The 21139-nt window shown below is 33.4% G+C and overlaps 1 protein-coding gene across 1 annotated transcript; it reads left to right on the forward strand.

Annotated features, from left to right (window-relative positions):
- The first annotated feature begins 12639 nt into the window (after nucleotides 1–12639).
- KERA (keratocan) lies at nucleotides 12640–18394 on the forward strand. Its single transcript, XM_029283477.1, has 2 exons — nucleotides 12640–13510; nucleotides 18228–18394. The coding sequence occupies exons 1-2, from the start codon at nucleotides 12640–12642 to the stop codon at nucleotides 18392–18394; spliced, it is 1038 nt and encodes a 345-aa protein (XP_029139310.1).
- Nucleotides 18395–21139: the final 2745 nt, after the last annotated feature.

A 21139-nucleotide genomic window follows, 5' to 3' on the forward strand; every position in this document is an offset into this window, starting at 1 on the left:
CGGTTTAAAACTTTAAAGGAATGGTTATTTTACAGTAAAAATTCTATTATTGTTATACTCTTATTTCTGCATGCTATATTAAATGACTTTAGAAAATAAAAACAGCAAATGAAAAATATTGAGTGTATATTATTGTGAAAATAGATTTTCATTTTTTTAAAAATGTAGATTGAAGCAAACTAAAGTTTTTTTTTAAAAAAAAAACACTTTGGTGAATGTAATGTTACATTCCCATTAAATAAATTGTTTCATGCATTCTAGTTTTTAAAGATCTTCAAAAAAAACTTTTTAATGATTGTTATATCAGGCTTTGAATTCTGCTATGTACTGGAGAACAGGTCTATGACAACTCTCCAGGGCCAACACGCCATGGGTCAACTCACTGTGGATAAGAGTTACACTAGTATCAAAGAAATGGTGGAATAGAATCATTAAAGAAAGGATGCAAAAGGAGGGAGGAAATGAAATGTAAATGGCAAAAATTAAAATATTTTTTAATTTATTTTAAATAATTAAATTCAATTTTTAAATGTCCTGCTGCGAGTTGTCCCTCGGTGAGTTGGCCATGACGAGTTGTCCTGTGGTGAGTTGTTTCATTCTGCTGGAGAACAGCTATGGGTTAAAGAATTTACAAATTACCATCATAAGAATCCCTAAATATCAATAAGATGCAGTTTACAGACGACAGGGAAAACATTTATGGCATAACGTGCATTGCTGAATTGTATAACTGAACTGAACAACAGCACTGAAAAAAAGTGACTTATGATTGTTTTATGACTTATGACCATTTATCACACTTATGACCCCGTGGTCATGTGATCAAAATTCAGACGCTTGGCATCTGACTCATATTTATGATGGTTGCAGTGTCCTTGAGTCATGCAATCACTTTTTGCAACCTTCTGGCAAGCAAAGTCAATGGGGTAGCCAGATTCACTTAACAACAACATGTTACAAATTTAAGAACTGCACAGTAATTGAAAAAATTGACTGGATTTGTCATCTCCAGTTAAGGTTGAAAAATATTCATAAATAATGACTAGATGTACACAGGGTATAGGCATTCTTTTATGAAAACTTTAATCTCAGCCTTGCTATGAGATTTTTCACATATGTCACGCAATTCTGAAAAGCCTTCTTTCCTGACGTGTGCACATTGCTCATAATCTACAACCGAAGAAACTCATGAGCCAGCAGTTCTCTGTCCAGGAGATGCTTATAGTTGCTTCTTTTTGCCCTAACTTCTGAATGTAAGCCCTACTTGTGAATGCAAGAAATAGGTGGAAGATGAAAAAATCTGGGGGGTTTCTATCACATCCCTTGAAGCACAAGCAGTAAAACACAGCCATGGGAATTTGTTTCTTAAAACAGACTCAATAAAGCTTTGCAAAATGAGAGGCTATGAATTTAGATTTTTTTTTAAAGTTTGTAAATTCATGATTATAGTGATATCTTGTTCCTGTATTTGGAAATATGGAAAATCTAAACTGTAGCAAGCAATGCATTTGTTTTCATAGGTGTCAGTTTCTAGAATTAGGTGTTCCAGTTGAAAGAAGTTGCTGAAGTTCTTATGCCAAGTTCTTAAGCTGAACTTGGCAACTTCAAGATGTGTGGACTTTATCTCACAGAATTCCCTAGCCAGCGCGTTGAAGTCTACATATCTTAAAATTGCTAACGTTGAAACCTTTTGATACACTAAATATTGCAGTCTGGAGTCTGTCCCAAATCCTTTTTTATTAGCTTGCATTTTATTCTGACCTTACATTTGTACCTAAATGTATAAATGTGTCTCCAAAAGGATCAGGCTCTGTTATTAACTCCCAAATTCCATTTTGGTGTAAATTTTTCTGGGTTATGTTTTATAGACAGAATCTTTATCTAAAAGCTCTTTGTATAAGTTCATATGTTTATAGCAAATAAGCAAACTGAAATCATTCCAAAAGAATCAGAGGACAGAGGGGAAAAATATATATGCACAGACTACTTTTGGAAGAAACTAAATTTATCTGGATATTGTTATAATTTCATTCGACTTCAACAGGAGCCAAGCCACATCATCACCAAATATTGCCTTTTGATTTTAAACTTCTAAGAAAGCTGATATTCCACTACCCAAAATATCAGACAGCCAATATGTTGTTTTTTCTTCTAAAGGTGGTTTTTAATTCATTTTTTGAAACAAAGGTAACCCATCCCTTTTCCACATTCTTATTCATCAACAAAATAATAAATATAGAAATTAAAGGTTCAGCTAAATTAGATTTCTTGGATTCTACTCAGACTTCCAAATATCTTGGATTGGTTATGTTTTCTGATACTGTTTAAAACATATCTTATTCAGTGTTTACTTCTCCGTTGTTGGTGTGTCAAATGCATGTATTAATTTGCACACAATTTTACACTCATATTAAAGTATCAGTCCAATTGGTGTTCATTCAAAACTCAGTGATATACTGAAGTGCATCATTTGGATTCTTGGCAAACAGACTTCAAGACTGGGTATAACATGGAAGTTTGGCAATCAAAGCTTCAGTGTCCCTGCTTCATTTGTCTGATACTGCTGAATGCCAGGTTAGCCAGTAATACTCTCAATTATGATATGATCCTGAATTGTGAGGTACCATATAGCTAAATTATCTTCCTATTCCTCTTTAACCTCTACACTAAACCATTTGGTGAGGTCATCTGTCACCATGGAGGTAAGTATTATCAGTATGCTGATTTTACCTCAATTGTATCTCTGTCCTATTTACCTAAACTGACTGACTCACAACTAGTGATTTTTTTATTGGTTCATAATCTGGGGTGTCTCCTGGAGTCTTTTCTTCCCGCTTATGCAGCCGGTGGCAGCCATAGCCTGGACAGCCTTTGCACAATTGCATTTTGTGCACCAGCTATAGCTGTTTTTCAGTTGGGAGGTATTGCTCATGCCAGCTTAGTTACCTCCTGATTGAACTATTGAAGTATTCTCTACTTGTATTGGGGATTCCCTTGAAAAGCATTCAGAAACTTTAGTTGGTCCAGGACTCAGCAGCACATTCATTATTTGGCACATCTATTGCTATGTGAGCTGCAGGGGCTACCAATAGATATCTAAGTTCAATTCAAAGTGCTGATTATCATCTCAAAAGCCTACATGGAATGGGGACAGGTTATTTGCAGAAACACCTCTTCCCAATTGTTTCTATATGTCCCACTAGATTAGGTATCATGGGCAAGCTCTGGCTCTTACTGGTAAAGCAGCGTCGTTTTGTGGGGTTCAAGAAGTGTGCCTTGTCTACCATGATGCCTGTATTGTGAAACAGCTTTCCCCCTAAGATTTGGAATTGTGGATTATCTTTGAAAGATCTGAATCAGAGGAAGGCAGCCCTCTGAATCTCCATTAATCTCCAGTTTTTGATACCATTAACCATGATATATTTCTGGACCACTTCCATGGATTGCTATGGGGAGTACTCAATGATAATGGCTTTCCTCCTTCTTGAAATACTGTTTCTAGTTGGGGAGGTGTGACCTACCTGGAGATGTTAATTTTTTTAAAGTGCCTAGGATTCTGTACAATGTTTGAATAAAACCACTATGGGATGTTATTCATTAGAATAGGGTTCACTATTATCAGATGATGCCACACAAGTGGTGACCCAGTGTCTGAAGGAAATAATAGAATCAGATTGTATCTTCCAAGAAGGGTTGGCTTTTGTTTTATGGGTCAAATGATTCTAAGAAGTACTATATATGATTCTATATGGAGTTGTACTCCCCCATTTAAATGTAATTCACAGTTTGAGAGTGTTTCTTAACTAGTAGATCCTTCTCAACCAGCTGTTGGCAGCTGTGTCAGGAAGGGTTTTGTCTCCCACTCCAGGATTGAGACACTCTTCTTACCGTCACTCATATCTTAGTTACATCCTGCTTGGATTACTTAAAAATATTTAAAACTATGGCTGGTATAAAATTGATGAACTGGGCAGGGACAGCTATCCTAATACATTCAGGTGATTCACTACTTTGGAGGCTGCATTGTCATTTGGTTTTTGGATATTGTTCAAGGTCTGTTTATTTGAGGGACTGCCTTGTCCTATCTGCCTGACTGATTAAATCCAATCAGGTCAGCTCTCTCTCTAGGTTTTTCTATACAAGATCATCATGTGATGGTAGCTAAATAATTTTGCCAACTGCAGGATATAACTACTGAATAAAATAAGTAAAAAAAACGAATAAAAGATGCCATATTATATTAAGAATTACAATGAAATTATTTTTCAGAGAAAACTGATCAAAATGAGAGAAACAGAACTGATAGAATAATAACTAAAGTTTGTTTCCAATTTAGCCTTTGTTTCTTCCTCTTGATGTTATTCTTCTAATTAGAGTTGTTTTACGGAACTTATGTTGTACACAGATTTATCCAAACAAGTAAGGTGAAAAAAACCCAGTGCCAGTCAGTGGCTAGTAAAATTAAATAGTCAGATCATAATTTTATTGACCATAAAAAGCTTACTATTTAAATTACTGCCTTTAGTCATTTTTTTCAGCAGAAAACAGCATAGTGATGGCAGAGGAAGCATTGAAAGGTTGTATTTTCATGAGACTTTAATTAAAATGGTATGTTTCAATATATTATCTTTAAAACTGAATTAATAAAGCTTTACATTCCCTGAAATTTACTACATAGCGTACTCATAACTACATTTATTTGAAATTCAGTGTTAAAACTTTGAATAAAGAATTTTGATGTACCTGAAAGGAAGACTACTTTTTCTCCAAAATAATTAGTTTTAAAATAAAAAAATCATCATTGTATCATTGTGAATACAAAAAGGACCCAGACAAGAATTTTGGTGAGTATTATTACTTTTTGCTTTTTAATTGTTTCTATAATTTCCTGGACTGTTATATCTTTATTTAATATATTTTGGAATTCTTCCGGAACCTTCGGTAAGTCTGCTTTCATAAGATATTGTGATATTCTTTCCTCAATAAACTTTTCATCCTCTTTATAAAGATTTTTATAGAATTCATACGTCACCCATTTTTTTCCTTCATTTTGATGTACCATCTCCCTTGCTTGATTACATAATTTACTAATCCATCTTTTATCTTTTTGTTTTTTCAATCTATAAGCCAACCATCTCCCGGGTTTATTTGCCTGTTCAAAAAAGTTTTGTCTAATACTTTTTTAATTTTTTTGCCATTTCTCCCTTTTCTATAATGTTCAATTTATGCTTATTTAAATCCAGCTGTTGTTTTAGGTCTCTACATTGTGGGTTTTTTTGTAGTTCTGATTCTAATTTTTTGTACTCTTCCTCTAAACTTTTTCGATATTGCCTTTTCTTTTTATATTCATTGGCCATGTACGCAATTGCAGTTCCTCTCATAACAGTCTTTGCCGTGTCCCATAAAATTTGAGTGCTAGTCTCCTCTTTCTTATTTATCTGGAAGAATGTCCGCATTTGTTCCTCCATCTTATGCTTCAATTCTGTTTGGTTTAAGATTGCCTTTTTTAGAGTCCACCTCCTTGTTGTTGTCTTCTGTTCTTTCCATTTAATTATAATGGGATTATGGTCTGCCCAAGTATTAATGTCTATTACTATATCATCAATATCTGAATTTAATTCTTTTGTTGTCCAGACCATATCAATTCTGGACCATGATTGATGCCACCCTGAATAGTATGTAAATTGCTTTTCATCCAGATTTGTCTCCCTCCAACTATCTTGAATATTTAATTCTTCCGCCATTTTTAAAAAGTACCAGGTAATATTCTCCTGCTTCGTTTCCTTACTTCCTCACTCTTATAATCTATTTCTCTAATTGCATTAAAATCGCCAATTATACAAATGTTCTCGTATTCCATATCCACAATAACCTTATGCAGTTTCTTATAAAATTGTCTTTGCTTTTCATTGGGGGCGACCTTTTTTTATTCAGGGAAATTTCAATAATCAGTATTCTACCTTCCTCATCTTGATAGATTTGTCTTGCTGGGATTCTTTCTTTAACATATATCACAATTCCACCTTTCTTCTACTATGAAAGTGATAAAATTTGATTCCTAACTTAGAGTAGTTTAGTAAATCCTGATCTTGAATCTTTATATGTGTTTCTTGTAAAATTGTTATGTCTAAGTTTTTCTTACTGAGCTTATTCAAAATTATATTTCTCTTAGTCGGGGAGTTTAGTCCATTTACATTTAATGATAATACTGTTAATATTTCTACATTACTGCCTCTGTTTTGATCTTGTCGCTCTTGTCGGTCTATCTCCCTTGAGTTCTTTGTGTCTATTTTCATCATCATTGTCATATTTCATTCTCATTTTTTCTCTTCTCTCCGTTTCCTGTTCTTTGCCTTGTAATTCTCATGTCTTTCTATTATATCTCTCTGTATTGTTCTCTTCTCTTAACTCTCTTTCTTCTAGTACATCTTCATTGCCTAGGTGTTGCTGGAAAAACTCTTTGTCAATCGAATCTAGCTTATATCTTTTTTCTTGCCAGGTCACCCGACGAATTACCATCCGAAATATATAAGAACCTCCAAGAACTTTTGGCCCCAACCCTACTGGACATATTTAATGATGTACTAAATACAGCAAAAAAAACCAAACTCATGGAAAGAAGCAATCATCTCATTTATTCCTAAAGAAAACTCTGATTTGACCTACATTAAAAACTATAGGCCCATCTCTTTACTGAACACGGATTATAAGATTTTTATGACCATAATGGCAGAAAGATTAAAAAAAATATTTAGTTGAATTTATCCATACCGACCAAAACGGCTTCTTGCCTAAAAGACAAATTAGACATAATGTTAGGATTATACTAGACATCTTAGAATATTATGAATTACATAGCGAAAAACAAAGGGCATTGATTTTTGTTGATGCTCAGAAAATGTTTGATAATGTCAAATGGAATTTTATGTCGACTCAACTTAAACAGATGGAATTCGGGGGGAAATTTATAAACATGTTTAAAGCAATCTATTCCAAACAAGAAGCAAAAGTAATCATAAACAGAGAATTAACAAATAGCGTCCAAATACAAAAAGGCACGAAACAAGGTTGTCCACTATCTCCTCTATTATTTATTCTTTCTTTAGAAGCACTCACAAGAATGATTCAAAAAGATAAGCTGATTAAAGGATTAGAAATCAGAAAAGAGACATTTAAATTACAGGCTTATGCAGATGATTTAGTTTTCATTCTGGAAGACCCCTTAGAATCTGGAATAAGATTATTACAGGTGCTGGAAAATTATGGAGATGTCACAGGGTTGAAGATCAATAAAGAAAAAACTAAAATGTTAGTTAAAAACATGTCCAATTTACAAGAAACTGAGCTAGTAGAGAAAATCAATATCCAGACATCTAAAAGAGTAAGGTACTTGAGGATCCAACTGTCAGTAAAATGTATTACATTCAAAAGAGAAAATTATGATAAATTAATAGATCAAATTATAGCAGACTTAGACAGATGGAAAAACTTGCATCTCTCCTTTATGGGGAGAATAGCGACAATCAAGATGAATATACTTCCCAAATTACTCTTTTTATTCCAATGTGTACCAATTAAATTAGGCAAGGATTTTTTTTTTGAAAATTTAAACAGAATTACATCCAAATTTATCTGGCAAGGTAGAAAACTGAGAATTAAATTAAAATTATTACAGGATGCAAAGGAAAGAGGAGGGCTCGGCCTCCCGAATTGGAAAAAAATATTATCAAGCAGCAATATCGGTATGGATAAAGGATTGGATACACTTAAGGAACAGAAGACTACTGGCATTAGAAGGCCATGACATGCAAATAGAGTGGCATGCCATAATGTGGGACAGGAAATATAAGGCTCATCAGTACTTTCAGAATCACCATATTAGATGGGCACTATTAGACGTGTGGATAAAAATTAAAAAAAATAATTATATAGAAATTCCCAATTGGCTATCCATATTAGAGATATTCATGCACCCCAAATTCATAAATTTAGGAAGAGTAATCACATATAAAGATATCTTAGATGAGAATGGAGACCTGAAAACAAGGAAAAGATTATTAGAAGATGGTATAGAATTGGAATGGTGGGCATACTTACAAATACAGTCGCAATACAGAAAAGACTAAAAAGAACCAGGGATAAAATTAGAGCATACACAATTAGATAAAATCCTTTTAGGAACAGAAGATCAAATGATTAAAAAGATATATCAATATTTATTAGAACAAGATTTGTTAGAAGAACAGGTAAAAGAAACAATGTTAATCTGGTGCAAAATTTTGGTTACAGTATTGACCTAGATAATTGGCAATCATTATGGGATAGAAACAGGAGGTTAACGCTAGCCACCTCATATAAAGAAAACCTATACAAGATGTTTTATAGATGGCACCTTCCCCCTACAAGGCTAGCAAAAATAGATAAAAAAACCTCACCGACATGCTGGAAATGTAGAAGGCTTCCATGGACTTACTATCACATGTGGTGGGAATATTCAAAAGTGCAAAAAAATTTGTATCAGATAAAAAATTGATTGAAAGAAATACTATTACAAAATTGATTTAAAACCAGAAACCTTCTTATTAGGGATTATTAATGATAAACTCAGCAAAGCATCTTTCTACTTACTATTGCATATTTTAACCACAGCAAGATTGGCATACACCCAAAAATGGAAAAGAAAGAAAACCACCACTGAAGAAGAAATAATAAATAAAATCTTATCCTGCACCGAAATGGACAGGTTAACTCTAGAGATTAAAAATAAAATTGAAACGGAGTATTATGAAATTTGGAAAAAATTTGTACAATTGGTTAGAGATAAGGAGGATCGCTGAGATGATTATCGATTGATTAGTTGATATCGTAAGGACTTCTTATTAACACCTATATTAGGACACAACTGAAAGATATGTAAATACAACATTGATGACTGAAAGATGGTTTACCCAAAAGTTTACAGATGTTATATGTGTACAGATGTTATATGTGTACAGTTTGTTATACTCTGTCCTGTTATAGAATGTATTTTAAGTTTCTGTTTTTCTTTCTGTAACATAAGGTAATACTAATAGCAGTGTTGTAACCAGGGAAGTTGAATCATGTTCACTTCTGTTTTTAAATGTACATTTAATAAAATTTGAATTAAAAAAATAATAATTTTGGTGAGCATGTGTACATAATTGTGGTTGTGTGAGAGGTCTAACTCAACTCTTACACTTATTTTTCTAAGCCCACACAACTCCCAAGCAAGTACAGAATGAACTGGTTCTTTTAAGGAACTATTTACAGGTTCAATGAGAGTGCCACCTTTTACCTGTTTTGAGACTGAATCCTGTGGGTTTTCTATCTGATTCAGGATTGACTAGCTGGTTCTTTGATACTCTTACTACAGTAACTATAATTAAATCCATAATGAAAGGTACTTACAGTATCTTCTTTATCTTACTCTATCTCAATTGTGCAATTCCACATTAACTTCTTTTTTCCTTTCTTTCTTAGCTGTATGCATTTGTATATTTCAAAAAATGTTAATATTTTGAACTCCAATTTGATTCCAGCTGGCATCACTATCAATCATACATTTTCTTTATATATTTGCTATATAAATTAGATATATCAGGTCAATATGCATCCTCTTCATTCCCTTCTTTATTTTAAACTTCTTCATTTTAAAATCAAATTTTAAATAATCAGGTGTTTTGCTAGTCTTATTATTTTCCACATTATCTCATGTGCTATATGTACAAGAACTTGCAATAGTCAATAAAACAAAAGTAAATTTCCTTCTTATATTCTATTACTTTTCATTGTCTATTTAACATTATCCATTTTTTGCGGGTCTAGCTTTTCTGAAACGTTTCGGTTCATATCTATCTGCATCATAATGCGAAGGCTTTCAGAAGTCTGCAAAATGCTCATGTGATGTTTTTGTACCACTATAATTGATATCATGCTTTCACAGTGTCAGTCTCATGAGGTAAGGAGATAGCAGGAGGAATTAAATTCAGTGTCTCTGTTGAGAGGCACTGGATGTTGATTATAGGATCATGCAAGTACTGGTTACACAAGAATCCAGTAGCTAATAAGGCATTTTCAAAAGTTAATTAACCTAGACCTCCATGATGTTGAAGCAGACTCCACATAACTCTGTTCCTTCTTCTCAACAACTACTGATGAAACATGTAGGCCATTATGCTTGTTTGCTCTTCAGCAGTGGCAAACAGTAAATGTTTACTTCAATTTTAGATCAGGTGTTCTGTAATGAAAACCTAGAAAAATGCTGCAAGTCTGTGTTGATTGTACTAGATGAGATGAATCCACATCTTACTCAATGAGACTTGTTAGCTTTTATAAGTGTCTTTTACGCTACATCATCAGCTGAATCAGCCAATGAAAAAGACAGATTTTCTGGGATATTGATCTGGTTATGCTAATAGTAATAGCATAACCAGAAATAGTCCTATTTCTTCTTCCTCCCATGTGTCATGGACATATCCTTAGTTGGAAAGCCAGATGTAAAGAAATTCTTAACAGGATTTAAGCATAAAGAATATAAATGGAGAGTGATTGTAAAAGCAAAATTTAAAATATGTGACAAAGTTTTAATCCTAGAAAATGTCCTTATTTTGGAGACAATAAATTTTTCTTATTGTATCAAATTCTTCCAATAGTAGCAAATATATTTCATCAAGACTTCTGAACTGTCTTCTCTAGTCTTCCTAATCAAGAATAATATCTGTAAAAGCATTCCTGCATCTGTTTTTAATCAAAATCAAATAAAAGATTTCCACAGGAACAGATGGCACTAGTTTAAATTCTTTGTTCTCTAATTAGAATAGCTTGAAAATGAATGCAAATATCTGAATGTATCTGCATTAATATTACTGATTTCTACTACAATCAGTCCATTATTTTAAAACTTGAGCTTAGTATTTACCGGGAATGACTCCAAAGGCATCTTGATGGGAAATACAGAATTTCCTGTATTCTGTTGTGTAGGTGCTGAGGTAAGTAGCTATTTTAGGGGTTAAATTTGTAGTCACCGATGCGCGCACACATACACACACACAAACACACACATACACATATATATATATTAGGTTGTATTCATAAAACACTGCCTGTTGCCTGATCATCTCACATAGTCTAGCAACAGTTACCATAGAAAGAAGAGAATCCAAGCTGAGGTAAGTTAGAATCTGAAACAGTGTTAAATTAAAAAAAAAAAGTCAGGTATTTGGGGTGATGTGCCTGTATATTTTAGACTTGAATGCTACAAATTTCTGAAAAATGAAAATACATCTAGTACTGAAAGGAAAAATGTTATTTATTTTTAATGATTTTTCAGGTACCTCCTGTACCAAACCTATGGAGGAAAATGTTGGGAATAAGCATGTGTATTTATTTAGAAGAAGGAGATGTCAAATTAATGTATTAATAAATTACAGTATTCCCTCAAAATTATTTAGTTTCCTTCTGTGTCTCTCCCTGAGTTTATATGATACCTAGAAATTTTGAATTATCCATCAATTTCAAAGCCTAACAGAACATTGTGATATTGGTTTTCATGTTGTAGAGAAATAGTATACAAACACAGCCACCACCACCTCCCACCATACAGAAAGCAGAATATTGTTTTCCTGTTTCTTTAATACTCCCTTTAATTTTCAACATTAATATTGTTTGTTATTAATTAATTATTTAGAGCACTTCAGTATATGTTTTTCCAGCTGGTCTCTCCTTTTTTAAATACTAATTTTTATCAATCAAGATTCTTATAATTTGAGATGTACTATTAGAGAATTGTAAAAATGTTATCATATAATAGAAATTTGGCTTTTGTATTCATTTTTTGATATACAGCAATGGAAAATATTACCTTCAATGTGAATTTTGTAAGAATGGATCATGGCTAAGAATTCTTTATGTCAAGCAACAGAAGTGAAGATCTAGACAGAATCTGTTTTCAAAGTAATTACATTTTTTTTAGAAGCCAATAATTTGTAGCAAAGGGAATAACTAAAACAAAGTAGTAGATTTTTCAAACTAAATCCTCCACACTTAGAGGACACTTGCCCAAAGAGCAGCTCTAATATTCTTGGATGTTCTTCTTCTGTGTATAATAAGATCTTGACCTAGAAAATCTGATCAAGATGCTTTCCCATCACAGAATACAAACATTCTTTAAAGAATCACTGGACTAAGGCTGGAAATCTGTCAATAAAAGCAATGGTGTCAATCATTTGATGTATGACAGACTGTTTGATTTTTTTGTAGATAAATATGTTGCCAGGTTAAGGGTAAGACCAGGTAAACCTATCTGGTACCAGTTAGAGAGTCAAACCTCTTTTAAAGTTTCTTTTGAACAAATATTGAATGTGAATGCAGCTTAGTTGAGTAGCAAGACTCTAGACTGATGCACAAATTAGCTGCAGAGTGCTGTACTGAGCAACACCTTTTTAAAAATAAATGTTGGGGTAGGGAAACAGACAGAAATGATATAACACTATATTTTAGTCTTATGAGAATAAATATAAATTTTCAAATTTTATTATAAAATTAATGTTATTTGTTGCTGTAAACAAAAGATGCACATGTATTCTGTAACTTCATTTTGCCCTCTTTTTAAGGTAAACTATGAATATAATATTTTGTTCCAGCCTTTTGGTAACCTTCATAGCTAATATTGTGTGGACAATGGATGATGAGTCTGATCCATACAACTGGTTGTTTTATAGTTTTGAGTGTCCACAGGAATGTTTCTGTCCTCCAAACTTCCCAAATGCTTTATACTGTGATAGCAAGGCAATTAAAGAAATACCTGCCATCCCACCAAGAATCTGGTATCTCTATCTCCAAAACAATCTTATTGAAAAAATTACAGAGAAGTCTTTTATGAATGTCACCCAACTAAAATGGATAAATCTGAACAATAACAAAATCACTACTGATGGAATTGAAAAGGATGTGTTTAACAATTTAAAAAGTTTACTCTACTTGTATCTGGAAGACAACTATTTAGAAGAAGTGCCTGGTCCCCTGCCAAGAAGCCTTGAACAATTGCGTTTAGCAAGAAACAAAATAAGTACAATCCCTCAAGGTGTCTTCAACAATTTGGAAAACCTAACTATGTTAGACTTACGTCAAAACAAACTGTTGGACAATGCTCTTTCCAGCAACACCTTCCAAGGACTAAGCAGTCTCATGCAACTCAACGTTGCTCAAAATGCCCTTACAAAAATGCCACCAATCCTTCCTGCTAATGTGATCCAGCTATTTTTGGACAGTAATTCTATTGAAGAAATACCAGAAAATTATTTTGAAACAATGCTCAGATTAGTTTCCCTACGGCTGAACAACAATAAATTAACTGATGGAGGTTTACCAAGCAAAGTCTTTAATATTTCATCCCTTCTTGATCTTCAGCTATCATACAATGAACTCACCATAATCCCAGCTATTGGTATCCATCTTGAGCATCTTCATCTTGATAACAACAGAATCAATAGTAAGTGTATATGGCCCAAGTCTTTGTAGTAACTCTGTTTTCCTACTATTTACAGATATTTGTCATCTTGTAATTAGATGATCTCTCTTCTGAATAATATGCTTCAGATTATGTTTCATACAATAGAATAAAAAAACAAAATTTTGAAATTGTTCACATGTATAATGATACATTATTATTATTTATATATTTATTCATTAGTTTTCAAGGCAGCTCAATTCCAAAAACATTCTGGGTGGCTCATATTCTTTCTAAAGAATATATAATATAAAAATATCAGTGCTTATATAAAGCATACAAATAACAAACAAAAAAATGTCAAAAGTTCCACGAACACCCTAATGCCAGGCATCAGAAAAAGTAAGTCTTCAGAGCCATTCAGAATATTTGAAGGGTGGGATATGTATGTATCTCGAGCGGGATGCTATTCCAGACCCTAGAATCATGTCAGAGAAGGCATGCATCCTTGCTTATGCAAAATAACAATGTTTAACTGGAGGCACCCAAAGCACACCCACTTTGTGCAATTATACTAAATGGATAGAAATTATTAGAAGTATTCACTCCCTCAAATAATTAAACCTTATGCCATGAATTTCTTTATAAATGACAACTAGTAACTTGAATTTCACTGGGAAGCCATTTGATAACCAATGCAGGTCTCTAAGCAGTAATGAAAATGGGTATAACAAGAATTTCCCACTATTGCCTATGCCACTGCCTATTGAATCAGCTGCAATTCTGCATGGTTTTCAAGGGACAATCCCGTATACATGGGATAGTCACATCAGGAATTGAATAGGGCAGGAGTAGGCAACCTTGGCTCTTTTATGACTCGTGGACTTCAACTCCCAGAATTCCTGAGCCAGCCATGCTGGCTCAGGAATTCTGGGAGTTGAAGTCTACGAATTATAAAAGAGCCAAGGTTGCTACCCCTGAAATAGGGCATAGCTGACTGTTGGAAAGGCCTCCAAACTGAAGAAAGTTTGCATAACTGCTGTACAAGGTAGACCTATACAAAGGCCCTTCTGGACTTCTTTGAGCAAGAATTCAAAGCAGGGGAACTCCCAAAGTGCAACTCATCCAAGAACAATAGTCTTGTACTGTTTTATAGTGATAGCCATGAAGTGCCAGATTTAGGGAATCCCAAACAGCCAGCCACTCAGTCTTGACAGGATTGATCTTGAGTCTGTTCCTCTTAGTTTCCTCCTGAATAGCTTTCAAACATTGGATAAGTACACTGACAGCTTCCCCTCCCCTGTGCAGCCATGTAGATTATATTAATTGGTATATACAATTAATACAATATAATGATACTAGATTCTGAACTTATGGATAACATAACCAAGCAATTTCATGCAACAGTTAAGAACATTGAGCCCTAAGGTACCCCATTAATGAGGGATTATGGGCACAATCTCTTCCCTATTCAATGCCAATTAAAATTGACTACTGAGGAAGGAAGCAAATCACTGTAGCACAAGGTTCCCCACTTCCAACTCCCAAGCTAGTCAGAAGGATAACATAGCCAATGATATCAAGATATACTGAGAGTACAATAATAATATGAGAATGAATACACTACTTCCATCCCAGCTCTGCAAAAGGTAACTGAACATATAATAATAGCCATAAAGGGAAGATTGGAAAATGGACAGTAATGGGCCCCAGTGGCAAAGTCCATGAGTGCCCCTTGAGAAAAGGGATACCATCACCTCCTTCGAGGTCAAAGGGATCGTTTCTGCCCTCAAAGAGGCTGACACCATTGCATGGATCCAACCACAGGTCCCCTCCCAGGCCATCTTCTCAACTCAAGAGAGGTCTGGATATAAACACAGGTAGATAAAGTTACAGTTCAGAGGATCTTATTCTCCTCATTGTAATCAATTGTAATCAGAATCAAATTCAATCCAATTAATATCATAAAACTGTCCTTGGAACTCACTTGGATCTGCCTGGTCAGAATCCAATTCCAAGTGAAAGAATTAGAATGGATAACTCAAAAAAATGCTTCTTTAATCAGAACTAGCCAAAAATCAGAAATACAAATTATGTAAGATTATTTGATGTATTTTATCTATTGAAATGTCTATTACTACAACAGTACAAGAACTAATTAAGATAATCATGATGAATGCTGCTCAGTATTCACAACAAAGTTTTCGCCTTCCCAACTAGGAAGAGACATCAGAATAATAGTAATAATGGAAGAATTTAATAATAAAAATGCCAAATCCAAATTAAACATCTGGCTGTGCAACCAAACAAAATAATAATACCATCAAACATCTGCTGATCCCAGGTCCTTGGGAAGGACTTGATAGGTGGGTAAATAGGCTAAATGCAGTCTAAGCATCAGCTACCTGTGCAACTAACCATAATGATATATTAAATTGATATGCCATCTGATTCCAGCAGCTCTGAGAATGAAGTTTCTCTCCTTTTTAATGTGAATATGAAGTAATAAGATGAGCACCAAATAGTTGAATTGTATGACAACTCTAAACTTTAGTAGTGGATAAATAGATGGGATGGGGGTAGGAGGCATAAGCTTAAAAAACCAGCCACACATTTTATATTATGTCTTGAGATAATGTATAGATGAGCCTAATAGATATTCATAGCAGAGAACAGAAATATCTAATAAATCAGAATAGAATACACAAAAAATTATTCTAAGCCACAAACTACAAAAAATTACAGGAAACTGAAACACATGAATAAATCCATGGGAAAGTGAACCAACTGCACCTGCTTTCTGTTTAGAAACACATAGAAATGCTCGCTGAAATTCACATTATTGTATATGCATTTTTGATGGCCTTCTTCTTAACATTTTGTGTTTTATTTTCTATGCAAATACACTGTTATTCAACACAATGCTTTTTTATTTTTAAAACTCTCTTACTTCAAGAAAATTTTCCCTTCATAAAGTTGCTGAAGACAATTCAATGAGTTTCTGACCTTTAAAATAAGACTGGCAAAAATAAAGGTGAACGTTTTTCCTTTCCCTGTAAGGGTGCTTTAACTTTAAAAAAAGTAAGAGAGAAATTCAAGTGCACCTTCAAATTGTATAATTCTTTGTCTGAGATTTATCTGGTAAAATATTGCCAGGATTATATTTAAAGGTATCATTCAACAAAGATTCGGGGATTTGAATGTAATGGTTAAAACTGTGGATGCGGAACTTTAGTAGTCCTTAAATATTTATTATATTTCTTGAAATTGTTTTAAGCTTTTTCCATTACAATAGCAATTTCAAAATACATTCATTAAAGTCAGCTGACCTAATTTCCACATTTCAATAATTACATAATTCTTTAACAAAATGGACTTTTGATTTATGAACACCAATGTAACTGTGAAACTAAAGACCATCTCACAATTTTATTTGACTTATTTGATTATTAAACTCTTATAAAAATGTCAGCATTAGAGTTCCTACCCCCAGCTCTACCCTTATGACCAAAAGTAGTTTTAAATATAACTTTATCTCAATTTATTCATCAAATAGTTTTGAGAAATAGACCAGGCTAATATCAAAAATTGAGCAGCACTTTAAACGTAGCTCTTCCGTATCCAGGAAGAACGATTTTTAGTTCACTTCTATTTCACTTCTTCTAATCAATTTCTTCTTTAATTCACAATTAATTCACTTCTTCAAACAACCTTATTTTATATGCATTCCAATATTTTATATGCATTCCAATATTTGGAAAACTACACTATCAAATTCTGTATCAGTTTTATGGCAATTGTCATTTTTCAACAATTTCAGTGACAATGCGGTACAAAGATTCTTCTTAATCCCTTTAATACCATCTTGAGATGTACATACTTCACCATCTCTAATTTTACATTTTACAAACCTATGAATTTGGAGTTGCTCAAATGCATCTACTTACACTGGTAATAATTTCATTTCTCTAAAATTATAAAATTACCTTAATTATGATGTTGTAAAATAAAAGTCAAACAAGATTTATAAACAGGCTGATGGAAAACTTTACAGAAAGCGTTGAAATGTATTTGGATCTTTGTGCCCTTTGCAACCTGGTTTAAAAGGAATAAATTAAATATTAAACGTGCTTCTACATCAAACCCCCATTTAAATTGTCAGTGACTTCACTTTGATTACAATGCTGAGAATTATTTATTAAATTTATATATATCCTGATTGCCAACAACTCCAGATAGATGATAGATAGATAGATAGATAGATAGATAGATAGATAGATAGATAGATAGACAGATAAACTACAATTTATTGCAAATTCCATTAAAAAAATAAAGTCACCTAGTTGAGCTTGACTTCTTGGCAACCATTCATACTTTCTTCATATTTCAACTTCCACCCCAAGTCTTCATCTAAATATTAGAAGCTATTTTCTGTAAATTTCCCATCCAAGTTATAACCAGATCTGACCCTATTTAGCTTTTGAGCCTAGACAAGACCAGCCAGATTCTGTTGCCTGCTGAGGCAAAGAAAACTCAAACATCTTCATAATTTCAGAAATGACATTCAAGGTATCCTTGCAACTTAACTCATGGTTGACCAGCAAAACATCTCTATTTTGTTGTCTTACCTTCCATAAGAGAAGGAAGAACACAATGCTGACTGGTGATCTTACTGTCTCTGAGCAATGCAAAAAATATATATTCTAAAGTATCAAATTTATTACAGTAACTTTTCTCATATTTATTTGGTGTTTTTTAGGTCTTAATGGAACTCAAATATGCCCAATTCCTATCCCAGGAGATTATGTTTATGAGAGAAATTTACCACAGCTCCGTTATCTCCGCTTGGATGGCAATGGAATCAAACCTCCAGTTCCATTGGACCTCATGCTATGCTTCCGACTCCTTCGGGCACTTGTTATTTAAAGACTACTTTGTGTCACAATGATTTAATGAACATCTTTGCTGGCATTTAACTTGTTACACTTTCCATATATTTTGTAACATATTTTCTATTTTTCCTGCAATATTGAAGTATTTTCAATTTTTCCCCTAGTAGCTCCTTTACTTTAAATATTAAGAGATGGATTCTAAGAGCTAGAAAAATCAGTTTAAAATAGCTTTTGTTGTTCTATATTTTATGCATCTTGGCCTGCATATTCAGGAATTGTGTTTTCACCTATGTTAAGCAAAAATAGTATCTGTAATTTGGACATGATATAATCTTGATATAATATTACCATAAATGTCAGATTGCTGTGTTTAATTATGGAACAAACATCAGCAATCTTCTTCCTTTATTCATCATTTCAGTTACTCCATTATTTTACAATTAAAAAGTAAGAACATACATTAATCTATTGGGTAGAAAATGAAGATAGATGTGTGTTTGAACTACACATACCTGAAGAATGTCATTCTATCATTTTTTAATAAAATGGTCTTCATTTCTATATAACAGCAAAATGTGTTTGAAGATTTATTCATAGAGCAATGATAAGCTTTGTGTTTGTAAACCCTGTCTCATGGAAAACTTATTTTGTCCATATTAGATCTGGATAGCTTAATCTCTATAAAATACTATATGTATATCAGAAAGATACAGAAATATATACACATTTAATCTCTAAATATAAATAAAAGGTAAGCATAAAATACAATAATAATAACATACAATGGAAAATCATCAAGATTAATACTGGTCATCAAGAAGAGGAACAGTTGAAATAGAAACACAAAATCAAGCAACCTAGGAGGATACATCAGAGACTTGGTCAGACAGAAAATGTGACAAGCTTTGTACTCTCTGCCCTCTGGATAGCAGAAACAGCATGCCTAGTTGTCAAGGAAAGAAAGCGTCATCCTATTATATCGTTCTTCTTTCATAATCTATGTAAATAAAAATGTAACTGTTTGTTTGTTCAAAATCTTAAATCTCCAAAAGTTCTTCACCGATTGCTTTGAAATTTTGACACAACGTTGCATTCGAATACGTGCATGTTTTTATATACCTACTATTATATAGATGTCACACCTGTCATATAGATGTCACATATAGATGTCACATATAGATGACATATAGATGTCACACCAATTCGATTGGCATTTGCAATCACCATCAACAAAGCTCAGGGCCAATCTTTAGAATTGTGCAGTTTAGATCTAGACAAAGATTGCTTCTCACATGGACAATTATATGTTGTGTGTTCTAGAGTCAGCAAACCAGACAATCTTTATATCTGCACAGACAATGGAACAACCAAAAATATTGTATACCCACAAGCATTGTGAAATTAAATATATTAGAAACGTGCACTTTCTCTTTTCTTTCTTTTCCATTTAACCAGACTGAGCCACAGCAACGTGTGGCCGGGTACAGCTAATACAGCTATACTTAAATATAAATCAGAAAGTAGAAATTGCTGAGAAAAAAGTGTGATCTTATAATATCTTTTTATGAATAAGTTGCGTTCTCTTCAGTGGAGCTCATTCTTTAGTAACTGAACAATGGCAAATTGGTGTCATCAATATAATGATAATATACCTAAATATAGCTAAATAGCAACACTTAGCCATATTTGGCTAATTTAAAAAAAATAAATAGGATTGACCTATTAATACTTGACTGAAGAAAATCCCACAGTCACGGGCTGTACTGCAAAGTATATGTTCATATACACAGACACAGACACACACATACACACAGACATATATAACCGGAAGAGATCTTTATGTTTTAAGGACAATATCCTGAATCTGAATTCTATTTCCAGCAGTAATAATTTATGCTTAGTTTAAATTCTGAATTCCAGTTCTTCTCAATGAATACAAACCATCATACTGTATACTGAATACAGAATGTCGTATGTATTGTTACTAGATTCAACTCTCAAAATGAGCCTTGCACTTCACTACAAATAAAATCATATGAATGACTAACCTACCTTGAGGCTATGCAGATCTCAACAGGGGTTTTCTAGACTGAGATTGGTGAGCACTAGATCCTGTTCAAGGAGCAGGTGGCAGCTGCAAGCTGAAAAGTCTTTAATTAATCTAGCCATACTTATGTCTGGACTAGCACTTCAGCATTCACTCATGGTTTAGTCATTCCATGTTTTGACTGTTGCAACATGTTCTATATGGGGCTATCCTTGAAGACTACTTAGAACCTACAGCTGTTCCAGAATACAGTGGCAGAGGCAATCATGGGCATGACATAAAGTATCTCTGCTTCATGAACTGCACTTGTTATCAGTAGCTTTCTGGGTACAACTCAAGGTGATGGTTATCATCTATAAAACCCTCATGGCATAGGACTTGGCTACCTGTCTTTTGTAGTTTCTGTCGATCCTGGCAATTGGACACAGTCAACCTGTGATTTTCTGATGATAAACTATAAACACAGAAAATGTTTCATTTTTTATATTGCATCCCTCAAAAGTTTTTCCATTCCAGATTATCAAAATGAATACATATGTGAGCATGCATATATTCTTTATTTGAATAAAGACATTGCTTTTATGTAATTACAAAAATACTACAAGCTAGAGTGAGTACCTTAAGACCAGAGTTTACTAAAGAAAAGAAAGTTTAAGACTTAACCTTTTTTCAGACATCAAGTAGGTGAAATTGCACTTGTGGAAGAAGTAACGGGTGCTCACCAATTCTGTG

Source organism: Protobothrops mucrosquamatus, unplaced genomic scaffold (assembly GCF_001527695.2).
Source record: "Protobothrops mucrosquamatus isolate PMUCROS unplaced genomic scaffold, P.Mucros_1.0 scaffold_65, whole genome shotgun sequence".
Classification (NCBI taxonomy): domain Eukaryota; kingdom Metazoa; phylum Chordata; class Lepidosauria; order Squamata; family Viperidae; genus Protobothrops; species Protobothrops mucrosquamatus.

Excerpts from the sequence above, each read along its gene's own strand:
- KERA (XM_029283477.1), top strand. The coding sequence starts at position 12,640 with ATGAATATAATATTTTGTTCCAGCCTTTTGGTAACCTTCATAGCTAAT. Across the intron at positions 13,511-18,227 it reads TGATAACAACAGAATCAATA|GTCTTAATGGAACTCAAATA; the intron begins GTAAGTGTATAT and ends GGTGTTTTTTAG.